Source organism: Astyanax mexicanus, chromosome 7 (genome assembly GCF_023375975.1).
Source record: "Astyanax mexicanus isolate ESR-SI-001 chromosome 7, AstMex3_surface, whole genome shotgun sequence".
Taxonomy (NCBI): domain Eukaryota; kingdom Metazoa; phylum Chordata; class Actinopteri; order Characiformes; family Acestrorhamphidae; genus Astyanax; species Astyanax mexicanus.
In genome coordinates, this window is record NC_064414.1 from 32337971 (window position 1) to 32361931 (window position 23961).

The 23961-nt window shown below is 38.1% G+C and overlaps 1 protein-coding gene across 3 annotated transcripts in view; it reads left to right on the forward strand.

The window, feature by feature from the left end:
* Positions 1-23961, forward strand: part of crtac1b (cartilage acidic protein 1b) — a 55929-nt gene that overhangs the window by 10424 nt on the left and 21544 nt on the right. For all 3 annotated transcript variants that reach the window (XM_007240381.4, XM_049481614.1, XM_022684804.2), the window contains exons 3-7: positions 745-941; positions 1856-1992; positions 7677-7833; positions 13463-13597; positions 14403-14548. In XM_007240381.4, coding sequence (XP_007240443.3) covers positions 745-941; positions 1856-1992; positions 7677-7833; positions 13463-13597; positions 14403-14548 — 772 coding nt within the window. The remainder of the gene's footprint in view (positions 1-744; positions 942-1855; positions 1993-7676; positions 7834-13462; positions 13598-14402; positions 14549-23961) is intronic.

The window sequence follows — 23961 nt, forward strand, 5'->3', positions numbered from 1 at the left end:
TCAGTGCTGTTTAATTAAAAGAACACTGTTTTAATACTGAAGCCACACAGATAGCAGCCAGGAGCACGGTTTGCCAGGAGGATGCAATTACTCCAATTTGTGATTTGAAAGTGATATTTCTTCAGATACTGAACGATCAGGGAATGTGGTTTTGTGAAAGATTCAGACCGTAGTGGATCTGTGTTGATGAAAATGGAGGTAATTGGACAGCGCTTCCTTGTTTAGGCATTGTTGCGGTGAAATGGACAGAGTCTGATAGAGCCCTCAGGCTTTTCTTATGATACACTGCAGCTACGGAGGCCAGCATGCAGAAGGCCACATCATTAAAAACATGCTTTTATAGTTTGATTAAATAATGTGATGGAGTAAATTTAGTACAGTGGTACAGAAGAGGAGGGGGGATCATTTATGATTGTAAATTGATTCATTGTGATTTTTGTAAGGGGAATGAATGCTAGTTGTTATGAAATCTCTTTTTGTGTTTAATAGATGGGGTGGGGGCTGGGGCCTGCATTATACTGAGAATACAGAAACTGAATTTACTGGTTCAAGTAACTACAGCTTTTTCCAGTGTACATTTGTTAGTTTGGTGGGAAGTTACACAATCCACAATCCAGACCAATCTTGTTGGTCAAGTATTTTGTTGACTATTTGCTAGAGCCAGTTTAAAGCAACTAAATAAATTAACAAGTATGACTGTACTTAATATATAATATAATCATAATTAATTGTCCTATTCATCAGGTACAATGGGCCAAACCTGGTGCTGAAGTATGATAAGATGAAGAAGAGGCTGGTAAATATTGCAGTTGACAACCGCAGTTCCCCGTTCTACGCACTCAGAGATCGGCAGGGAAATGCAATTGGAGTGACCGCATGTGACATTGATGGTGACGGAAGAGAGGAGATCTATGTTCTGAACACCAATAATGCCTTCTCAGGTATTTACAACAAAAAAAACTCATTTCAAGAAATAAAAACTTTAATCTGCAAAAATGAAAAGTCAAACCAATTATGTTTTTTGAGTTAACTGAGTTTTGTCAAAGGTTCTGCTAACTCATATTTTGTTCCGCATCTCAAATTAGTTAGCTCTGAAATACAGTATATATTGAGTAGAGATGAATCAAAATATTAGTAAATGAGCTCCTGTTGAATTTGTTTAAATACTCAAGATTTTTAATTTCTTCAATGTTTCTTCCTCTTATTTTGTTTAATGTTTATTCCCATTTGCAGGTTAAAACTCACAGATCATGTGGAGTGGAGCGTTTCCCATTCTGAGATTTATGACCATGTGAAGCTGATAGGAATCAAACTTATGATCTCCTGTATCTGGATAAGCAGGCAGTTAGACACTTGCTTTAAACCATGTTAATAATTTTTAACTAAGAAAGCCCGAAAACGGAAGAGTAATGTTTGTAGAAAAACTTTCCAACAAGTTTGAGAAGATCATAAGTTAAAATCACATTATATTTAGAATTATTATATGTATATAACACCATTATATTTAGAATATTGTCACACAGAAAAAATGGATTAGAACAGCTGATTCTTAAAAATGCTTATTATATACTTTAAGTAGTCATTTCCGGGGTTTTTTGTATAAACAGGACTATTTACGCTTTCTGTAATCAATTGTGCACTTGGTCAGTTTTTTTTTTTATTATTATTTTTTTTAGCACTGATTTAAATACAAGAACAGAGGTGACAATAACAAATGTATCCCATTATAATAAAATATTGTCAAATTGCCCAGATAGCCCAGTGTTCCACTGTCAAAAACATGGGTGCACGACTCCAGTCCAGTCTAGACTAGTCTGATAATTCCTGATTTTTTTTTTCTCCTTTTCTTGACCAGGTCGGGCAACGTACACAGATAAGCTGTTCAAGTTCCGGAATGGGCGCTTTGAGGATCTGCTGAATGATGAAATAAATGAACACAGAGACGTGGCCAATCGCATGGCAGGTCGATCAGTAGCATGCATTGACAGAAAGGTAAGAGCATCTTAAGAGATCTCAAGATCTCTCTTAAAGGATCTTGTTCCTAGCCAATCTGAAAAGTCCTTTAAATCCCTTTACAGCAGCAAAACTTTTACATTTTAGCATGTGTGTTACAGTAGTAGTGAAACAAGAGAAGCTTTGAAACTTTAAGACTCTCTGTTCTGTACTGAAGCTGGTGTAGTGGAGCCAAATGTGCATATTGATCTGTAGCTGGACAGGCAAAAGGCCAGTCCTGGGTGTTGCGTCCGAGTGGGAGTGAGTTGGGCAGACTGCTGGATGACATTTTACACTCCATTACTGTCTTCATGTTTCACGCAGAGGAGCTCGCAGGTTTCACTAGCTATAACTCAACAGGCCTGTTGAGTCCCACCCCTGCCAGCCAGCCTGGATGACAGTCCATTTGTGGAGAGCTATGATATTTGTCTCTGACAGCGCATCATGTGGCATGATAATTAGAAAAAGCAAGGCCTCATTTGTTTTGGTAGGAAGACATGCGAGGAGGGACATATTGCCCCAATTTGCCTCTGCGCAGGTGCATTATCACGAGCGCACATGCCAGCTTCAGAGCCGCACTGATACCTAATGAGAGAGGACATGATGGATTGGCCATCATGGAAAGGTTTTGGATGATAGCCAAAATACTATAAGCTGAACCTGCACAGCATATTTCTGGCTTCCCGACTCCTCGCCACTGCAGTCAGCAATGAACGATGTCCACTTATCCCACGGAGCAGCAAGCGAGGGATTGAAATAGATTTTTTGACTGCAGCTTCATTTGACTGAGCAATAAGAAGATGCTGCTCTACAGCCCGGTGAGAGTGATTTTTAGCCTGGCCGGGCGATGGTGTTGAAGTGAAACAAAACATAAATGTGCAGGTCTGGCTTTAAATGAAGTGGAGAAAAAAATATTTAATCTTTTTTTAGCTTTACAGCCCATTACAGAGATATGCTTGGAAATTGAAATTAACTTCTAATGTACAAAAAATGTTTTCCTGTCTCGTTTTTGAGGTTACAGTCATGCAAGGTCACAGCCTGAAAGGAGAACGACGGAGAGATTATGTGCTGAAGCTCATAGAGGTCCTGTCCTATTTATCCATAGATTCCCATCACCGTGAGGGACGGCTAATGTTCAAATGCCTTTTTTAATATTGGCTTCTCCTTGAAAATGAAGCGCTGTCATTTGTCTCTTAAAGGTGGACAGGGAGATGTATTGACCTGCTCCTGGAGGCGAGATAGATTGGCTCTCGCTCACTTCTATCTGCATGCGCTGGTAATTATCCGAGGGCTTATGGCCGCCTCTGGAACCTTTCCCAACAGAAGCAGGACACATTAGAGCAAAGTAGCAGTGTTTAACTGGCAGAGTGCTAGCTTTTTTCAGACTTAATGGCAATGTAATAAAGTATAGAGGTAAAAAGTACTCGGCCGTTTTCTGGCCTTGAGGAGATGGAGGAACCCCTTCAGGCCGGTGCACTGCAGTACTTAATAAACTGAGTTGCAGATGTACTTACAGTAAACTCGAGCAGGGCAATGCATGGAATGGACAGCATGGGATATTTCTACTTTACTACTTTACTTAGTAAATGATGCTCTGTATGAGCATTGGTCCTATCACTGGGAGCTCAGCTGTTGGATACTGGTGATGCTACAGCTGTCTGTTGCCAGCAGCTCAAAAGAGCATAATGGAGTTCTTTCTATGAATAACCATGTACAATAGTAACCATGTCTTTCTTGAACTGCAGGCAACAGTTATTTTCTTTCACTTTGCTAGTTTGGAACATGCTATTAGGTTGTGATTATTTGTGATGAGACAGAGGACAGGGGAGAGAAATCTTTTTGGGCTGTAGTTCAGGCAGCTTCTGCTTTTTCGTAGGAACCCAGTCACCCCACTCTCATAACTGGATTCAGGAAGGAAAAATGACAGTTGTCTTAAAATGAGAATATAGTAAAATAAGGGATTACTGATTTCTCCAAAATGAGGAAATGGTGTATATTCTGTAGGTATTTGTTAAAAGTGCACAATTAGTCTTTTAAGTCTCTCTCCCAAGGTCACTCTGTCAGTGTGGTTAGCCAGTGAAAGCATCTAATAGCTAATGCAGCAATAGTGACAGTTACTGTTCACCTCCAGTCATGTTCTATTAGCTTCAGTTTGTAACACGGTAGATAGCTACATAAAGCAAATGCAGGAGCAACAAAAGCAACTCCCAAAATGCACCTCACTCTACATCACCCACTTAAAAAGAGTTCCAACATTCTCTGTTACCTGATTACTAATCATTGTGTTTACCTGTGTCTTCTTCTTATGCATATATACCACTTTTTTTCAGTGACTCATAGCCAGTTATGTCCGTACATAACGTATTACTCTAATCTGACCATTTTGTCAGTAACAAGAAATCCAACGGGTTTCTATTTCTAATCCAGTAATCAGATTAAAGTTACTTATCCAAGTCACTGTGTTAGCTTGTTAGCTCGCTAGCCTGTTGTTATTTTGGCAGTTACTGTGTTGCTATATTTGTCGTTTTCGTTAGTAAAAAGATTCAGCTGGATTCAGCTGGATGTGTTGAAAGGGTAAACGAGAAAGGTGTCTACAGTCGTCGGTTTATTGCTAGAACTTCCAATGGTTGTTCCTGGCCGTAACCATGCCAAAATAACAACAGGCTAGCGCGCTAACAAGCTAACAGGCTAAAACTAGCACTCTGGCTGAACACACACACTCCCCCTTCTCTCTCTACCACACACTCTCACAGAGCGCCCCTCCCTCTCTCTACCTCACACACACTCACACAGCACCCACCCCCTCCATCTTCTCCTCACACACACTCACACAGTGAGCCCCCCTTGCTCTCCACCTCACACACACAGTGAGCCCCCCTCTCTATTCTGAGTTTGTATCAGCTAAAGATGACAATATTGAGATTAGTTGGGGTGTTGTCGGCAGCTGCTGAATGTAACTAATAAAGCAGCTTCTAACTTAATTACTTAGTTTTAAAATCAAGTAATCCTTGAAGTAATTAAGTTACTTTTCAAAGGGATAATACTTATAGTAATGAGTAATCAAAGCAACTATGTCATCACTGCTTATAGCAAGGTATTGCCAACACACCTCATTTTTTTGTACCAGCGTTTTCTTTTCTGTTTGCTATTCTGTGTAGGATGTGTTTGTTTCCTGGTTTACTCTCTCTTTGCCTTTGCAATGCTGATTGTTTAGCAGTTCACGGTCTTGCTTCTGTCTTGCGGTTTCTACCTACTACCTACTGTTGGCTGAACTCTCCTGTGTTAACTGCATCTTTTTTCATTAAACCAACTTGTTTTTACATCTTTGAGCATATGACTGGTCCTGAAATCCTGTCAGTAATTTATACTTTTTAATCTTTAATGTTTCTTTCTTTATTTGTTGTTTAAAGTGTAAACCTGAATAGTTAAAAGGCACAAATAATATAACATATAACTTTAACCCCTTGTTCTTAGCTGTTTGTCTTGACCTGGGTTGACGTTTCAGTGGAGTGCAGAGAGCAGCGTTATGTGCTTGACATTTACATTCTTACGCCTCATTAGGATTGCAGGCACTAGGTGGTGGTATTTATATACTTATGAACACATTTCTTTATTTCATCATGTGCCTGTGTGGGAACGCAGGGATCGCGGGGGACTTTATTGAAATTGTGTGCGTAAGTTCATTTAGGTGGCTCCTTCACTGAGTTCATGCCCACAGGGACTCTATCTGATAATGGGGTGTGAAATTAATATCCACGGGGTGGGTGCTACAAAGTGCGGGGAGAGAGGAGGGAGGGGGTGCTAGTTAATATTCGGAAATGGACATAAACATGCTGCGTTTGGTAACAGCACAATCATGTGTTTTGTGTTTGTGAAGAGAGGAGCCGTTAACACGGTCGGTGCCCATTAAATACATTTGCCATATATTTTGATTTGCCAGATATTTTTTTGTTTAAATACATTTAGTATGCTTGTTTATTATTTAATTTAATCTTTACTGGTTCGACTGGTCTGCAGATTTATCTGGTGTTTTTACATACGTCTCTGTGTACTTAAATTCTTTTTTTGATACTGGCTTGTAATTTTTGCAATATTATTTGCTATATTTATATCTACTTATATTTATATCTACTTAAATGTAATTTAAATATCGCAAAGATTCATGTTAACAATAGATGATAAAACTGTTCTTTATGCCTCTTGACTTTTTTTCTTTTTTTTTCCCATTTTCTCCCCAATTTACATGGGCATTTATCCAACCCACTCATTAGGACTCTCCCTGTCAATAGTGGTGCCCCAACACCAGGAGGGTAAAGACTAGCACATGCCTCCTCCGATACATGTGAAGTCAGCCACTGCCTCTTTTTTTTCTTTTTCTTTTTTTTTTTTTAAAACTGCTGAGTTTTTTTTTAAATCACAGCGTACTCGGAGGAAAGCGCAGCAACTCAGTTCCAATATATCACTTTAAAGATGACTTGTGATGATTAAAATTTCCCTAGGAGTGATGTGGGAAGAGAGTGTCATCTACCCACCCAGAGAGAGCATGCCAAAGGCAATTGTGCTCTCTCTGGGCTCTGGTAGCCAATTTGAAGCTATATGTACAGGATTCAAACCGGCGATCTCCTTATCTTAGTGACAGCGCTTAGCCCGCCGGACCACTCAGAGCCTGATTTTTTTGGCTCTAGTTGACACATGATGCAACTGTGTATATAATCATAGACGACATTTAAAACCTATACATTCTTGGCAAAAAAGCATTTCTGACTATTTTTTCTAAAATACATGTTTTATTGATTTATCCTAAGTAATAAGTTTCAAAAAATAAAAAATAAGTTTCATAGATATTGTCTACACAGAACACAATAACGCATTTTCTAAAGCACAATTGCAGTTTATTACTATACATATTTACTTATTCACACAAATAAAACAAAACCTGGCAAAGTCTGTAGCATTTATTTATTTAAATAAAAGGCTAGAAAAGTGGTACTAATAAAAAAGTGCTGTAGCAGGAACAATTTAAAACTCATATGATTGGGTATAGAAAGAGCATTGTGGAAAGGTAAAGTCTTTCAGAAGTAAATGTAGGCAAAATTTCACCAACCTGTGAAAAACGGTCTGAAAATGTGCCTCAATGTGAACTCAATTGTAAACTTTTGATATCCCACCATTACATCATAACAATAGCGATTAAGAGAATCTGGAGAAATCTCTGTAAACGAGACATAAAACTGATGGTCAGTTCTGGATGCTGGTGATCTTCGGGCCCTCAGGTGGCACAGCATTAAAAACAGAAAAAAATAGAAAAATAGTTTTCCATTTTGCATCAGTCAATTTTAAATGCGCTTTGGGTTTATAAATGTCCCACATGTTTTGGAATTAGGGTTCTATTTATCTGCTTATTCATGAATTCATTTAGAAAATTTACAAATGCTTTTAAATAATATTTTGTATGTATTAAAGGTCTTTATTTGTCGCTGTTCATACCTCGAAAATGGAAAGCAAAAGCTTTTTATAAATGAAAGTGAAAATGAAAGGATGTGCATCTTAGCTATCTCTTTTATATAATGTTAATTCTGGTTTTAAAGGATGTAAAAAAGTTAAAATTACTGATTTCTGAATGTGCCTGATTCTTTTCTTATCTGCTTTCTGATTTGGCCCTATTGTGTGCTCATCTTTCTCAGGGAACAGGACATTATGCCATCTACATTGCCAACTATGCCAGTGGCAGCGTGGGACCGCACGCTCTGATTGAAATGGATGAGAGTGCCAGTGACACGTCCAACGGGATCATTGCCCTTTCCAACGTGGCGGAGCAGGCCGGGGTCAACAAATTTACAGGTTTGTGTTTGTGTTTGTGTTTGTGTGTGTGTGTGTGTGTGTGTGTGTGTGTGTGTGTGTGTGTGTGTGTGTGTGTGTGTGTGTGTGTGTGTGTGTGTGTGTGTGTGTGTGTGTGTGTGTGTGTGTGTGTGTGTGTGTGTGTGTGTGTGTGTGTGTGTGTGTTTGTGTGTGTGTGTTTGTTTGTGTGTGTTTGTTTGTGTGTGTTTGTTTGTGTGTGTTTGTTTGTGTGTGTTTGTTTGTGTGTGTTTGTGTGTGTTTGTGTGTGTTTGTGTGTGTTTGTGTGTGTTTGTGTGTGTTTGTGTGTGTTTGTGTGTGTTTGTGTTTGTGTGTGTGTCTGTTTGTGTGTGTGTGTGTGTGTGTTAGGGCTGGGGCGACGCGTCGACATAATCGACGTCATCGATTACAAAAATACATCGATTTGCATAACGTGCGTCGGCGCGTCGTAAACATGGCGGCGCCTGTGGAGAGCATTAGAGGTTAGATCGGGCCCAAAAATTCCAACTGGCTGTTTTCGGGCTGTTTTAATGAGCGAAATGTGATCAGAATTATGTTAATTAACACGGTAACATAGAAGCATAGAACTATTATTTAATTAAAATGATTTTTAAGAACAGCTAAACACAGTTCTGCAAGTCAAACGCGGAGGAGTTCACGTGCGAGAGACACAGAGAGAGAGAGAGAGAGAGAGAGAGAGAGAGAGAGAGAGAGAGAGCTACTCACAGGTGAAGGTTCTCTTTGATCTCCTCGTGCTCATATTCTAGTCCCATTCATAATTCTGCAGCTCCCTCAGTGTTTTCTGCCGTATTTTGCGGCTAGCGCGAGCGCTTACAACTGACACCGCGGACCGCGAGGTGCCGCCGCGTTTGTGCCGAATCCGACTCTCTGCTGAATCTGACTCCCGCTTCGCGGACAGAATCGGCACAACACCCCCGCTGTAGAACTGCGGTAGTGAAAACAGCGCTTATAAATAAATTAGTTTAGTTTCACTTTCAGTTTTCGTTATTTTTTTTTTAAATAAAAATATAATTAAAAAACAGACGCCTACATCTCGGACTATTTTCTGGAGCCCGGGTCGGATTTACGGGCGGGCCTCGGGTCATGTCGGCTTCGGGCAGAGAATCTAAGCTCTAGAGAGCTTCGACTCCGGAGAGCAATCTCCAGCTACAAAAAAACGCCAGCGGGCATCTAAAGTTTGGGAGCATTTCACGCAAAAGGGCAACAATGTGGTCCTCTGCCATACGTGCAAAAGGAGCACTTGAAGCGCAAACATCCAGGAGCACTATGTCAACAGGGTCACACAGTAAGTTACCGTTTACATCAGGGTCTCCGCGGGTGTCCTTAAAAAGACTTAAGGCTGTCTACCAAAGGTTTTAAACCTGCCACAGGCAGAAATTATACATTTTTGGTTTATATTTGTGCATGGCATTTCGCAGTTTCCAGAAACAGTAGCATTATTCATAAGTTCAGGTGTTTAGCTAAGCTAGCTGCCTTAAGTTATTTTAGCTAGCGCCGTCGGCGCTGCGGTGTCACACCGTTTTCTGTCACCGTCGGAATTTTGTGACCAGTGCTCACGGTTATGAGCGTTCATTGGCAAAACGGAAGCTTTCAATACCTACACCTTACCCTCAGCCCTAAACTGAACCGTTTTGGCCAGTCGGGGTAAACATTAGAAACGAACACGTTTCGAATCGGCCAGTGCACCGGTCTGCTGAGAACTACTTGCCAGTGGTCACAAAATCTAGCGGTCACAGAAAACAGTGCAACACACGGTTGTGGTGTATGGGAGCTTATCCATTTTTAGCGTTAAAGATCTAAACAACGTGCTGTACATCTAAGTGATTATAAGTGTGGGGTTTGGTTTAGTAGGCTTGTGTTGTTGTTGTTGTTGTTGTTGTTATATATAAATATAGTAATTTATCGTTTGCTTTAAAACGTAAAAGAATTATTTAAATATGTTTCTCAATGAATAGATTAGTCGACTAATCGAAAAAAATAATCGTTAGAATAATCGTTTAAAAAATAATCGTTAGGGACAGCCCTAGTGTGTGTGTGTGTGTGTGTGTGTGTGTGTGTGTGTGAGAGAGAGAGAGAGAAAGAGAGGGTTATCCATTACTGAAGACCCTCTAAAAGCAGCTGGCTGCGGTTGCAGTGCGCTTTGCCCAGCGGCTGATTTACACCGGAGCCCAGAGCTCATATCAGCTGCGAGTCACTGAGTTATGGACAGTGTTTATCGGCTAAAGCAGCCCTAATAGAGAGAGCAGGGGGCCAGAGAGGAAGCGCTGCCGCAGGAGAGAGGCAGCTTTTGGCCCACTCAGCTGTTTACTACGTTGAAAGTCATAGGGAGGCACAAGGACGACAGAGCCATATTTCAGCCCTGACTTGCTCAATGGGCCAAACATTCCATTAATCAGTGTAGACTGTGAAGTGGGCTTTGATCCTCTATTCAGCGCTCTTTCAGGGGAAGCACACTTGTGGAAGGCTGTGCGCTGGGGCGAGAGGAAGTGGAGTAGAGAGTGTTGTTAAAAGAAGGTCAGAAAGGATGAAATCCTGGAATTCCCTTCACAGGGAGGATTGTTTTAAATGTTTTACAGCACATCAATCAATAGGCATGAGATGTATTATTTGGTTTCTGATGCTGGTGATATTTAGATATAATTCAGATGTATTGTTTTGTATCTTAAAAAGCTTTAAAGTTTTTTTTTTAAGTCTTCTAATATTTGAACTCTGTTTTTTATTGTCAGAAACAAATAGTCCAATTCTAAAATGAATTAATAATAATTTTAGGACTATATGATATGGTACTATGATATGTTCTTATGCTGCATAGAGACTGCTATGCTCACCACTTAAAAATATTTTTATTTTTTTTTCAAGCAACATCATTACATTATATTACATTACATTATATTACATTTGGCAGATGCTTTTGTCCAAAGCGACTTACAATAATGAAGTACAAAAGTAATAGGAATTAAGATAAACCATTTTAGATAGGGCTCAAAGGAGGTCGAAGGGAAATAAAGGGATAGAGAAGTGAAGGAGGGGAAGAAGGAAATGGGGTTAGAAGTAGTTAGTGTGTTAGAGGTGTTAGGAGAGTAAGTGCTCTTTGAAGAGCTCTGTCTTCAGGAGTCTCTTAAAGATCCTGCTCTGGTAGTGGAAGGTAGTTTGTTCCACCATTGGGGAACTCTGTATGAGAACAGTCTGGATTCCTTTGTGTGAATGTTTGTTTGGCAAAGCGAGGCGACGTTCATTGGAGGAGCGCAGCGGCCGGGAGGTAGCGTAAGCCTTCAGGAGCGAGTGCAGGTAGGAAGGAGCTGTTCTCTCATCACCTTGTAGGCGATTGTAAGAGTTTTGAATTTGATGCGAGCATCAACTGGTAGCCAGTGGAGCTCAATGGGTAGCCAGTTTTTTAATTTTATCAAATTGAAAACCTAATTGAATATAATCAAGAGGAAGATGGATGATCACAAACCATCAAACCAAGCTGAACTGCTTGAATTTGTGCACCAGGAGTAAAAGCATAAAGTTATCCAAAAGCAGTGTGTAAGACTGGTGGAGGAGAACATGCCAAGATGCATGAAAACTGTGATTACAAACCAGGGTTATTCCACCAAATATTGATTTCTGAACTCTTTAAACTTTATGAATATGAACTTATTTTCTATGCATTATTCGAGATCTAATAGCTCTGCATCTTTTTGTTATGTCAGCTATTTCTCATTTTCTGCAAATAAATGCTCCAAATTACAGTATTTTTATTTGGAATTTGGGAGAAATGTTGTCTGTAGTTTACAGAATAAAACAACAATGTTCATTTTACTCAAACACATACCTATAAATTGCAAAACCAGACAAACTGATTCAGAAACTGAAGTGATGTCTTATTTTTTTCCAGAGTTGTATTTATTATATAGTACTAATGATAATATGTTCTTATGCTGGTATTCATACAGACTGCTATGCTTTTGTCAAGAAACAGCTGCTACTTTACATTACAGACTGGTAAACCTGAAGACAATGTTATTGTATAGTTAAAATAGTCAATCCATGTAAAATTCATCCACAATTGACTGTTAACATGAACAAATAAAAGCCAAACCCTTAAATCTTACTATTTCCAGGATTGTGACACAATTTAAAAGATTTTAACAAGCAGGACACGATGACGTGAAGTTGTTAAAGTTGTTAAAATATATATCAATAATATAAATATGAAAGAGGATTTTAGGAGGCTCTGGAACTGCAGTGAACAGAGAGAGACACCGTCTCCAAATGAACAAAAGGAACAGCAGTGAATCATTCCAGAATAGCCAGCCCACAAAATTCCTCAAGCAGCACATCCAGGAGGTCACAAAAGAACCCAGAAAGAAAATCCTAGTTTCTGCAGGCCTCAATCTCCTTCTTAGACCAGTGCAAGCTAAAAGGGTTAGAATTATGCCACATTGTCCCAACAGTCTCAATTGCTTGAGATAATGATTTGACCTAATGAGTCAAAACAGAACATTTTGGACAGAACACATAGGTTCTGTTACATACCATCAGTCAAACATTGTGGTGGTAGTGGGGACGCTTTGCTTCTGTAGGGCCTGGGCCATTATTAATAGAAGCATGTATTCTTGTCATCACACTGTAATACAAAATTCAGGGACAGCTGGGGGCAAAAATGCTCCACAGTGAAGTAAAACACTTCCTGCTCCTGTCCTCTGTCCTCTGATCTGTTGTTTTGTTGCCTCGCCATGTGCTCTGTGCTTCGCATGGCTCTGTTTTGTGTTTGGTCTTGTGTACACCTTAGCCCCGCCCTGTCATCTGTAATCCCTCCTGTCTCATTTGTAACCCCTCCCTTCTCGTTACCTTCACAAGTGTCTCTTATCTGTGCCTGTTCATAAATACCTCATGTGCGCCGTTGTGCTTTTTGTGTGTGTGACCCTCTGTCTTGATGTAAGCTCTAGTCTCTGTGTTTGTTCCTTGTGTTAGTAGACCTAGTCTTTTGTTTGATTTCTCTTTGTTTGATCCTTTATCCTGCTGTTTTGTGTAAGTTTACTTTCTGGTTTGTTTTTTACATAGGTTATGCTTCTTTGTTTGATTATTCTGCTTGTTTGTTTATTAGTCTTATTATTAAACCTTTGTTTTATAATATTTCTTTAAGTATCCTTAGTGTTTGTATTACTTCCCTAGTGTTTATTCTTTGTTTATTATTTAAAATATGGAAAATAAACGAGACCTGCATTTGCATCCTGCCCCACCTTGTTACATTAACTTAAAGTTTTACATTTGAAATCCTGAGCAGCTTATTTAAAATAAAGTATGTTGGACTTGTCATAGAGGAAATATTTTAGTATTTAAAGGTATTTAATGGTGATTATTTTCTGACATGCATAAAAGTGTGTTTTACACATTCAGAACCTCAGCCAGGTGTGAGGTTCTGGAGCAGTGGAGTGAGCTGTGTGCTGGCAGGCTTGCGTAGATGCTGTAACTGCATGTGTTCACGCTCTAATGTAATGTGATTGTAGGCAGGCAGTGTGTGTGTCAGCAGAAACAGTGCAATGCCTTCACAGAGAAATGGGCTGGAAAGGCAGTAATGATTGCCCATTGCTTTTGGTGATGGTGCTGTCTCTGCTGTGTGCTGTAGGGGGGCGGGGAGTTGTGGTGGGACCCATCCTCAGCCACACCCTCCCTGACATATTCTGCGACAACGAATACAGTTCCAACTTCCTGTTCCGAAACAACGGAGATGGGACGTTCACAGATGTGGCTTCGCAGTCAGGTGAGCTGAGAAAACGAATAGAAGACAATTTTTTATTATTGAAATAAAATTAACCATGAACAGTTCTGGTGTTTGATAGCACAGCATGGAAATCATGGGTCACCTACATAAATACCAATATTTAATATTTGTTGAGATAAGTTCCAACTGATGTCTGCAGTAATTTAAATTCTCATTTTAAATAATGTACAGTAAGTGTCATTAGTTTGTTTCAAGGCAAAGTGACATTATGAACCTGTTAAGTTTAAAATAAGCAGAGTGTGTCACTCTAACACCACCAGGTCACATGAAGTTTGTGATAACAAAGATTTTTTTATCCCATAATGCAATCACATTTGGCTTCACCCTGTTTCCAGGATTATTTTTTTAATTTGATTCATGTAACTTTAATGCCATTGTCGTCATGAACTTAAAGAACAGCATTTCACATTATGGACTGACCTTATCTATCATTACAGTTTGAGTCATGTACTGTCTGCCTTTGGGATTTAAAAGTGCATAACTCCACTCCTACCACAAAATTGCAAGAAACTGAATAAATATTCAATTTGCATGGGATGGATTACCACAGGACACCATTAGGAACCTCTACAACCTCTACACATACCTAATATATATAACCAAAAGTTATTCATATAATTTACTGGTTCCTGGTAACCCTTACCTTCCTTATGATTATGCAATCCAACACCTTTGTCTGGGTGCAACTACAGCAATATATGTTCTTTAGGTACTTTGTCACCTTGATTTATTTTTTTTTGTGAAATATTTAGTGAGTTATTTATTTATTTTATTTTTTATACAGGGGTTGAGGATCCAATGCAGCATGGGCGTGGGGTAGCTCTAGCAGACTTTAATCGAGATGGAAGGACAGACATTGTGTACGGAAACTGGAATGGGCCACATCGTCTGTTCCTGCAGTTAAGCAATAATCGCAAACAAAGATTTAAGGTGAGTTGTTGTTGTTTTTTTGTTTATTAAACTTTATACTTGCATTTTTCTTTGAACAATTCCACATTCTTTCTTGGGGGCTGCCACCACCCCCTCTTAGTAGGACTATTAATTATTTATTATGTATTTCTTTACAACGATCATTTGTAGTTCAGCATTTTTTTCCATGCATATACAGTTGGTGGTTCAGAGTTGGACTAACTGGGGAGTGGGATGCAGAAAAAGGTGAAGGAAAGATAAAAACTGAGAGGTGAAAGAAACCTGAAAGAAAACAAAAATGTGTATGGTCATGTATACATATACATATATACTAAAATATACATAGCAAAACAGATTTATGAACATATGTGCACATTTTACCTAATAATATTAGTCTATTTATTTTTTATTTTTTATTGTTTATCTTGTGTTTAATTATTTAAATTTCCACTTCATGAGTGATTTTTTTTTAACTTCTTCCTAGAACTGTTTTAAATTCTTATGTTATTTGCCTAAAATGAAAAGCTGAAATTTCAAATGAAATCAGACATAATTAAAGTGCACATTTCAGACTTCAATTTAAATGCATTGGCATAGAGTTTGATTCCATAGTGTTGAAATTACAACACTTATTTTTTTACACAGTTCATCTCATTTCAGGGCATCATTATATTTGGGACATACTGTAGCAATTAAAAGCACAATAAAGCAGATGTTTATTACTTCTCTTGCATTTCTATCTCTTGCATGCAGCAACTGCTTAAATCGGCAATTCATAGACATCACCAGGTGCTGAGTATCATTCCTGACGATGCTTTGCCAAGTCTCTAATGCAGTCATCCTCACGTCTTTCTTGTTTTGGGGGATCCTTTTAAGCATATGGAACACCATGCTCAATTAAATTTTAATCGGTGAACTCACAATAATTCCCTTTTTTACGCCCAATTGGACTTTGGGGGCATTTACTGGAGCTTTAGCAGATGTCCCTATACATCTCAGAACACATAGTGCTTTCAGCCATTATCAGTGAGGAAAAGTGTGGAAGTACCTGTGGTAGCCATTCATAGCGTCAAGCTATGACGCCCCATTACCATGTTTCACAATGAAGTGTAGGCTTTTTACTGTGAACAGTCCATACTTTGTTCTTAATATCACTTTTATTCATGTTAATCATAGTCTCTTCTGTCCACAAGAGCTTTTTTAGAATTCTGCAGGCACATTTAAATACTTATTTTAATTTTTTTTGCAAACTGTTTTTTGGCCATTCTAGATCATTTATTGGTTTGCATTGTGCAGTACAGTCGCTGTCTTACTGTTAATGAAGTATTTTGTGAATAGTAATCTCTGATGAATACACACCCACCTCTTAAAGCTGTTTGAGATATGTTGGAGCTGAGAAATGTGATTTGTGAAACACGTGAATGTTAATATGATGATTAGTAGAATTCTTCTACCATCAGCAGTACAGGGCTTCCTTGGCCTACCAGTCCCTTTGTGATTAATGAGCTCACCAGTGCATTATTTCTTATTAAAGGTCTCATTCCATTGTTTTAAATTCATTTAAAAAAAAGTCTAGTTGTGGTCTCTAGTATGATGAATGAATGCCATGTGAGCCGTTTTTTGTGAAAAAAGTGCTCCAGTGTTTCTGTATAGTCCTGCTTTAGATCACTGAATTACTGGTTTTTGAAAACGACAGGTTTTGGGCTCTTGCTCATGAATATTTATACATGCACACATATCGCCTCTGATTGGCTGACAGCACTGAAGTAGTGAACGCCTACCTGCCTACCTCCATCCCAAGTTCAGTGCTATCTGTGGCAGTCCTGAGCCGAGGTGGGCGAGGCCATGAAGTCACTGGTTGACGTAGACACCCTAACGTGTCTCTGTTCAACACGTATTTCTGAGGATTATCTTTTACTACCTACTGCAGACAAGAGAGGCATGTGCAGCATAGTTGACCTATAGTATTTCACAAAGAACAAGAAAACATGGATTTTGGTGGAAGGAGACCTTTTAATGATCCACACAGTTTGTTTTGGTAAATTACATAATAGTTACTTGTTCAACTGTGCAACATTGTTTGCACCAGTGCAATCTTCATGAAAGAAAAATAAGTATTGCTCATCTGTGACCTTCTGCAGCATATGTCAAGCACTAGGTTTTGTGAGACCATATTGTCACTGTCCAATGAAGAACAAGTATCTCCATTTTTGTCTGATTTTTAGTTTATTACATAATTTGAACACACAAACTGTCCTTTACACTGTACAAACATTTCTTGAATGAATGAATGAATGAATGAAGTTTAACTTACTTAGCGCCTTTCTAGAAACCCAAGGACATTTTACAATTTTACACATAATACACACAGCCATTCATACTCAACACTCATCCACATACCGGTAAGAAGCGCCAGCCAATAGTGCACAGCGTACTCTCAACCGGAAACGACCGTCCACCTGGAGGACTGCATAGGGCAGTACAGCATGATGTTCTTAATTAACAGACCTAACATACTTTAAAACGACCTAAAAACTCCTTTTACATTGACTTACATTGAAAGATTAAAGGCTTTTCTCTTTCTTCTCACTTGTTTTTCATTGTACAGCGACGATATAGAAAAGCCAGAGGAGATTTGGAAAAAAGTGGTGTAGATTGATAGTCAGATTAGGACACAAGCAGCAAAGATACATTTGCAAGAAAAAAAAGCAACTAAATTTCATACAAAAAATGTACATTAGTGCTTTGTTGCTGCCAGTGGCATCTGCAATTTTTGCCGGAGTGGAGGTAAGAAAGCACTCCTAAAAATAACAGCAAATCTTGAATGCAGCTGTCAAACCATCTGTGGAAGAGCTGAAGCTGAAAATACTATGCTTTATAAAACAAAGTAATGATCCAAAATATACCACAAAATTATATTAAAAATTATATTATATTATATTAAATATTTCTCCCAGACTACTCCCAAACTACTGCAATTATGCATGCTTTGTTATCCACATGTTGCTTATTACCTTTGTGTGTATTGTAACAACACACAAACAGAGAAAAAAGGCAAAATGAATATAATTTCACACACAATGGCCTGGACAAAATTATTGGCACCTTTTTAAAATTGTGGATAAAACATTTTCTTTTAAGCATGTGATGCTTGTTTAAAAAAGGAACAGGTGTGCACAATATAAAAATCACACCTGAAACCATTGTGTTTCTGTGTGTGCCACACTGAGCATGGAGAGCAGAAAGAGAAGAAGAGAACTGTCTGAGGACTTGAGAACCAAAATTGTGAACAGACATCATCAATCTCTTAAGGTTACAAGTCCATCTCCAGAGATGTGGATATTTGTTTTCTGTCCACAGTGCACAAACAACATAAAGTTAAATCAATGTGGAGATAATGGTGGATGAGCAGCCCCACTCAAGTTCCAAAGAAATTCAAGCTGTCCTGCAGGCTCAGGGTGCATCAGTGTCAGCACAAACTGTGTGTTGACATTTGAATGAAATTAAACGTTATGGCAGAACACCCTGGAGGAATCCACTGCTGAAACAAAGACATAAAAAAGCTAGACAGTCGTTTTCCAAAATGTGAGTGTGAGTAAGCCAAAATCCTGGTAAAACGTCTAATAGAAAGATGAGGCCAAGATAGATCTTTTGGTAAAACACATCATTCTACTTTTTACCAAAAACAGAATGAGGCCTACAAAGAAAATAACACAGTATTTACAGCCAAATATAGTGAGGGTTCAAATATGTTTCGGAGGTTGTTTTGCTGCTTCTGGAAGGCTTAATGAAATCTGAAGGTTACCAAGGGATTCTGTAATTTTTTTTACCTACCCCCTGTGAGGTGTTTAAACCATAGATTTTTTTTGTTGTTGTATATTTTGTTATATTATATGATATACTATATATTTTATGTATAAGCTTTGCATACAACTACACTGTATATACTGCTTGTTCTCTAGATAACAAATGAATTCTGTGTCAGACCGAGGTAGACTAAATTCTGGTAAAAATTAGAAACCAAATTAATTAAATAATTAATGATCCTTTTAGTCTCAATCCCATTTTACCCCTCACTCTCTGTTTTGCGCACCAAGGGCTAGGGGTGTTCCGATTCTTGTTAGGCTGGAGGGTTAGGTTAGGGGAAAGGATAGGGCTTGTTAGCCTTTCAAACTGAGATTTTTCAGAGACACACTTCAAACCGAGGTGTATAAGAATCACTGGTAAGATGGCAACACAAAATGATGCTTAGCACTATTTTACCACAGTTTATTGTGTAGATTCAATGTTTTATGGTCGAATTCTTCTTAACAAGCATAAACAAGATTGGTAGTAGTTTTTCTCAGTAGCTAGCTAGCTAGCTAACTTTCCCGTTCCACCTTAAATTATGCAACAGACAGCAGAAGCTGCAGCATTTAAGGTGCGACAGAAAAATAAAATAAAAGCTAATCAAAGCTAGTTTCTGCTGTACATCAGAGAGGAATTAAGGACTGAACAATAACAATTATTTTCTGCACTACCTCCCCCGTTTCTGAAGACATACAGTTCCCTAAAGTTACTGAACTTTATTGCTCCTGATGACGTTATCCCAAATTTAAGGGGGAGGATGTCACCTTTTTCAACTCTGTGTAAAGGGGAAGGGTTGAACTCGAAAAGAATTTTATAGGAATTCTATAAAATAGACATATCATAAGTTAATTCTTGGGTAACTGATGCTATCTGCAGTCTTTTTATCGCTGTACATTGCTTATAACTTCTGCTTGAAGTCCGGCTCTTTCTCTATAACTATATTGTCAATATTTAGCTAAATAGCCACAATATAAGGCTGAGGGTTAGACGTGTCTACATCGATATAGCCATAAGAATAATCTGCGAACACATTCCAATAGACTGGGTAAATCATTTTAGTGTGTGACAAAATCAATGGCTAGGGCACAGTGCAGAAATGACTGTTGGGGATATGAAATTAAAAATGAATATTACGCAGTACTTCAATCTGATGTGTGAATTCATTGTCAAACACGAGTCGTAAATCTGTGTGATCTTTAATTCAGCAGCACATGCATTAGATTCAGACTGACTGTTTGAAGTCAGTAGTAATTAATTAAGTGAAGCAGGGTTTTGTGTAGAGCGGAGTTCAGACCTGCTGTGACTGCAGCTGTCCTGCCATCTTTCTGATGTTCTCGTCACCGGCAGCATTATTATTATTTTTTGTCCAGATAGATAAATGTCAGTGGGGATGTGTTTTATGGGGGTCAGGTGCTGGGTTAATGTCCTGTGGGAGCACTTGTAGAAAGACGTGTGCGGCTGAAATGCACTGCTGGCTCCTGTGACCTCTGCCATCTGTAATTAAGATGTTGTCACTTCAGTGAATTGCTAATTAAATCTGAACAAGCAACCGTGGCCCACTTAGGCACAAGAAAGTTACTGGGCACTACAGGCCAGTTTCCCACATAAACCTTTAGACGTCTGGCTGTCTGGAGTTATTACTGTCACTTTACTTTGCTGTAACGATGTAATTACACAATTAAATACTTACATAATGTTAGAGTTACATAATGAAGTACATGCAAATTACATTTAGTATTGAAATGTTCTTATCTACATGCAACAGTAATTTCTGTAAACTAATATTTTTTATGCTAACATTAATGTGGTATTGACAAAAAGGTTTAAAAGAAAGTTAGAATTTATCATCAACTTATTAAAATATAAAAAATAATATAATAATGAACAGATTTGTTCAGATGTTTTAGCCACCTAAAACCATTTATCTCAGTAGTTTGTGTTGCACATTACATTATATAATTATAATTACATACATCGTAATAAAATAATAACATAATATCAGGGTCCAATATGCTTGCAGATAATAACAAGGGTAAATTGAGGTGTAATAGGGGTTAAGGAGAGCTCTAGTATATAGGCAGTTAGCACAGACACTGCAATCTAAAGACAGAATCATTAAACTGACAATAGATTGATAACCAGGCTGACAGAGGGTTGGCAATACTTCGCAAAAACAAACACAACAAAGAGACAGGTATTTATACACCAAGATAATTAGGCACAGGTGCATCAGATCATCCCTCTGAATGTTGAACCAGTTCCAGAAGTTGGGTTATGGGGATTGTAGTTAAGTGGGACAAAAGAGGAGGGAGTGAAAAAAATACATATTTTTAAAAATGAATTAATATGAATTATTATTTATAAAATATTAATACTGCTTCTTTTTAAACTAAGCAAACTACACATAAAAAAAAAACGTTCATAGAATGATTGCACAGTATCCCATATTATACCGCAGTTAGTTCCGGCCCTGCAATGTGATTGGCTGAGAGGCGTTTTATGAATGACATTATTAATCTGTAATGCACTGTAACCGAAGCTCTCCATGTATTACTCCGCCACATACAGGTAACCCAGCAACAATGCAGCACTTACAAAGAGTGCAGCTACGGAGTGTTTATAACCAAACAGATCTTATTTTTTTCTCATCCTCTTTAATTCAAAAGCTTTTAATAAACAGTGATAATGGAACTGTGGAAGTATTTTTACTTGTTGTGTGTTTATAACCAAACAGTTTTTGTATTTTCTCCTATCATTGCTTAATTATCATTATTTGATTTAATTATATAATGTACTGGTCATAACTCTGACTTTTCTGACTCTGAGGACTCTAAGGATAAGGCTGAAGTATTAGGTGTTGCTTTCTCATGATAAAAAAAAAAAAAATATATATATATATATATACAGTTAAGGACGATATTATTAGCCCCCCTATGAAATTTTAAGTCTCCTCAAGATTCTGGCAAGATCCCTTTTAGCAGAGCAAGGCAGTTCTAACAGAGCATTTCTGAACATACAATTTTTCATTAGAAGGACCAAAATATTTATATTTGTGCACCAAAATATTATTATGTAAGAATAAGCTAAAATGACCAGGGACATTATTATTAGCCCCCTTTAAGAAATTAACATTTATTAAGTCATCACACAAGCCACTTTTGTGCAGTGATGTGCTTTACCTTCTCAGGTGAAGTGCATAAAGGTGATCAGGTGAAACAGATGATTGCACTCAATTAAGTTAAGTTAATTAACTCATTTAAGTTAAAACATGGTATAAAAGCCACATTATGGAGCTGGCAGTTGAGGAAGCAACATGCCAAAAACAAAGGAAATCAGTTTGGACCTGAGAAAAAGAATAACTGATGCACACAAAGCAGGAGAGGCATATACAAAGATATCCAAGTGTCAAGAACTGGAGTGAGAGGCATCATTCAGAGATTCAAAGACAGCAACACAGTGCAGAACAAGCCTGGCAGAGGTAGAAAGAGAAAGATTTCAGAGAGACTGGAAAGAATACTAGTGAGAAATGTGTCTAGAGACCCCAGATTAACTTCCAAGGCACTGGCAAATGACTTGGCCACATCAGGAATCATAGTCTCTAAGAAGACCATCACTAGAACTCTGCACAGGAATGACCTGCGAGCGTGCAGACCAAGAAAAACTCCACTTTTGAGGAAGAGGCACCTTCAAGCAAGACTTAAGTATGCTCGGGACAACCTGGAGAAAAATTATTCATACTGGAAGCGTGTCTTATGGTCTGATGAGACTAAACTAGAGCTCTTTGGCCACAGGGACACTGCTTATGTTTGGAGAAAAAAAGGACAGGCATTCAACCCAAAGAACACCATCCCCACAGTGAAGCATGGTGGTGGGAGTATTATGCTATGGGGATGCTTCAGTGCATCTGGAACTGGAAATCTTGTCAAGGTGGATGGAATCATGAATAAAGAAAAATATGTGACTATTTTGAAAGAGAACCTTAAGCAGTCAGCTGTGAAACTGGGTCTGAGACGTCACTTCATTTTCCAACATGACAATGATCCTAAACACACATCCCTCCTGGTGAAGAACTATCTCCAGATGACCAAAGTGAATGTCATTGAATGGCCTGCACAAAGCCCTGACTTAAATCCAATAGAAAATCTGTGGGGTGACCTAAAGAAAAATGTCCATGCAAGACAACCATCGAATCTAGAGGAACTTGAGAGATTTGCCAAAGAAGAATGGGCCAGGATTCCTCAAATGAAGTGTGAGAGACTTGTTGTAAACTACAACAAACGTCTACAGGCAGTAATCCAGCAAAAAGGATACACAATTAACTATTAGGATGTGGGGGGCTAATAATTTTGACCCTGATAGTTTTTGTGTTTTGTGTAATATCTTCATTTCTGAGTGGAATATAATATAGTGTAAGCATCCAAAATAAAACTACGATGTCTAAAAAAGCTGTGTTTAGTTTATTTTGCTCTGGTTAATATCACTTGGAAAATCCTTAGAAAACAAGGACTATTTTGTAAGGGGGCTAATAATATCGTCCTCAACTGTGTATATATATATATATATATATATATATATATATATATATATATATATATATATATATATATATATATATATATATATATATATATATATATATATATATATATATATATATATATATATATATATATATATAAACAAATCAGATTAAATTTTGTTATAATAAATTGTACATGTAGCAGCTTAATGCTCTGTTTGGCATATGAGAGGGATGGGAGGGATGGTACAAAAAGGACTGAATCTGAAAAAAAAAACTTCACGCTAATTTCACTTTTATTCATCCCCACCTTGTCCAGAGCTGTCCATCGCCTCTCCTTCACCCACACAGGACAAGGTCACTGTGTGGGACTCCTTGAGCAGACTTTATGAGCCTTATAATTAAAATGAGGGGTAAATACTTGAGGGAGTACAGGGCTGCTCTATAACTCTTCCTGGACTTATTGCTGCTCCACTGAACCATGGACATATCGGTTACTTCCTGCTGTAGCCAGGTCTCTGGCCTGTGAGATCTACCTATAGATTTACCTCCTCAATCTCTCTCTTACACTCACACACACTTGCACACTTAGCAGTGACATCATGCATTAATTATGGACCTATCCAGCTGGATTTTTGTTCCAGGGAAAGATTCAAGATTCAAAGAGTTTATTGTCATATGTACAGTACAGAAACGGTTTTCAGTGTACAATGAAATTCTTTCTTTGCTCTTCACCAAGAATGCCAAATAGAAGATAGAAAAAGTGCAAAAAAATACAATAAGGTTATAAATATTAAACAAATTGTCAAAGACATAAAAAAAATAAAAGTTACTTAAGCAAAGAAATGTATAAAAAAAAGTGCAAGTGCGAAATAATGCAGTTATGGACATTAACTATATATATTAAAAAAAGATTAACAGTAAAGTGACGGCTGCAATGTAAACATGTTGAAGTAAAGTGCAGGGTTATTCCTGAGTTGTGTTTAGAGTCTGAAGGCAGGGAGACTTGAGTAGTAGTTTTTTTCTACTATCTGCTATGACCTCATTCTTGCTCCTTTCGCAGCAG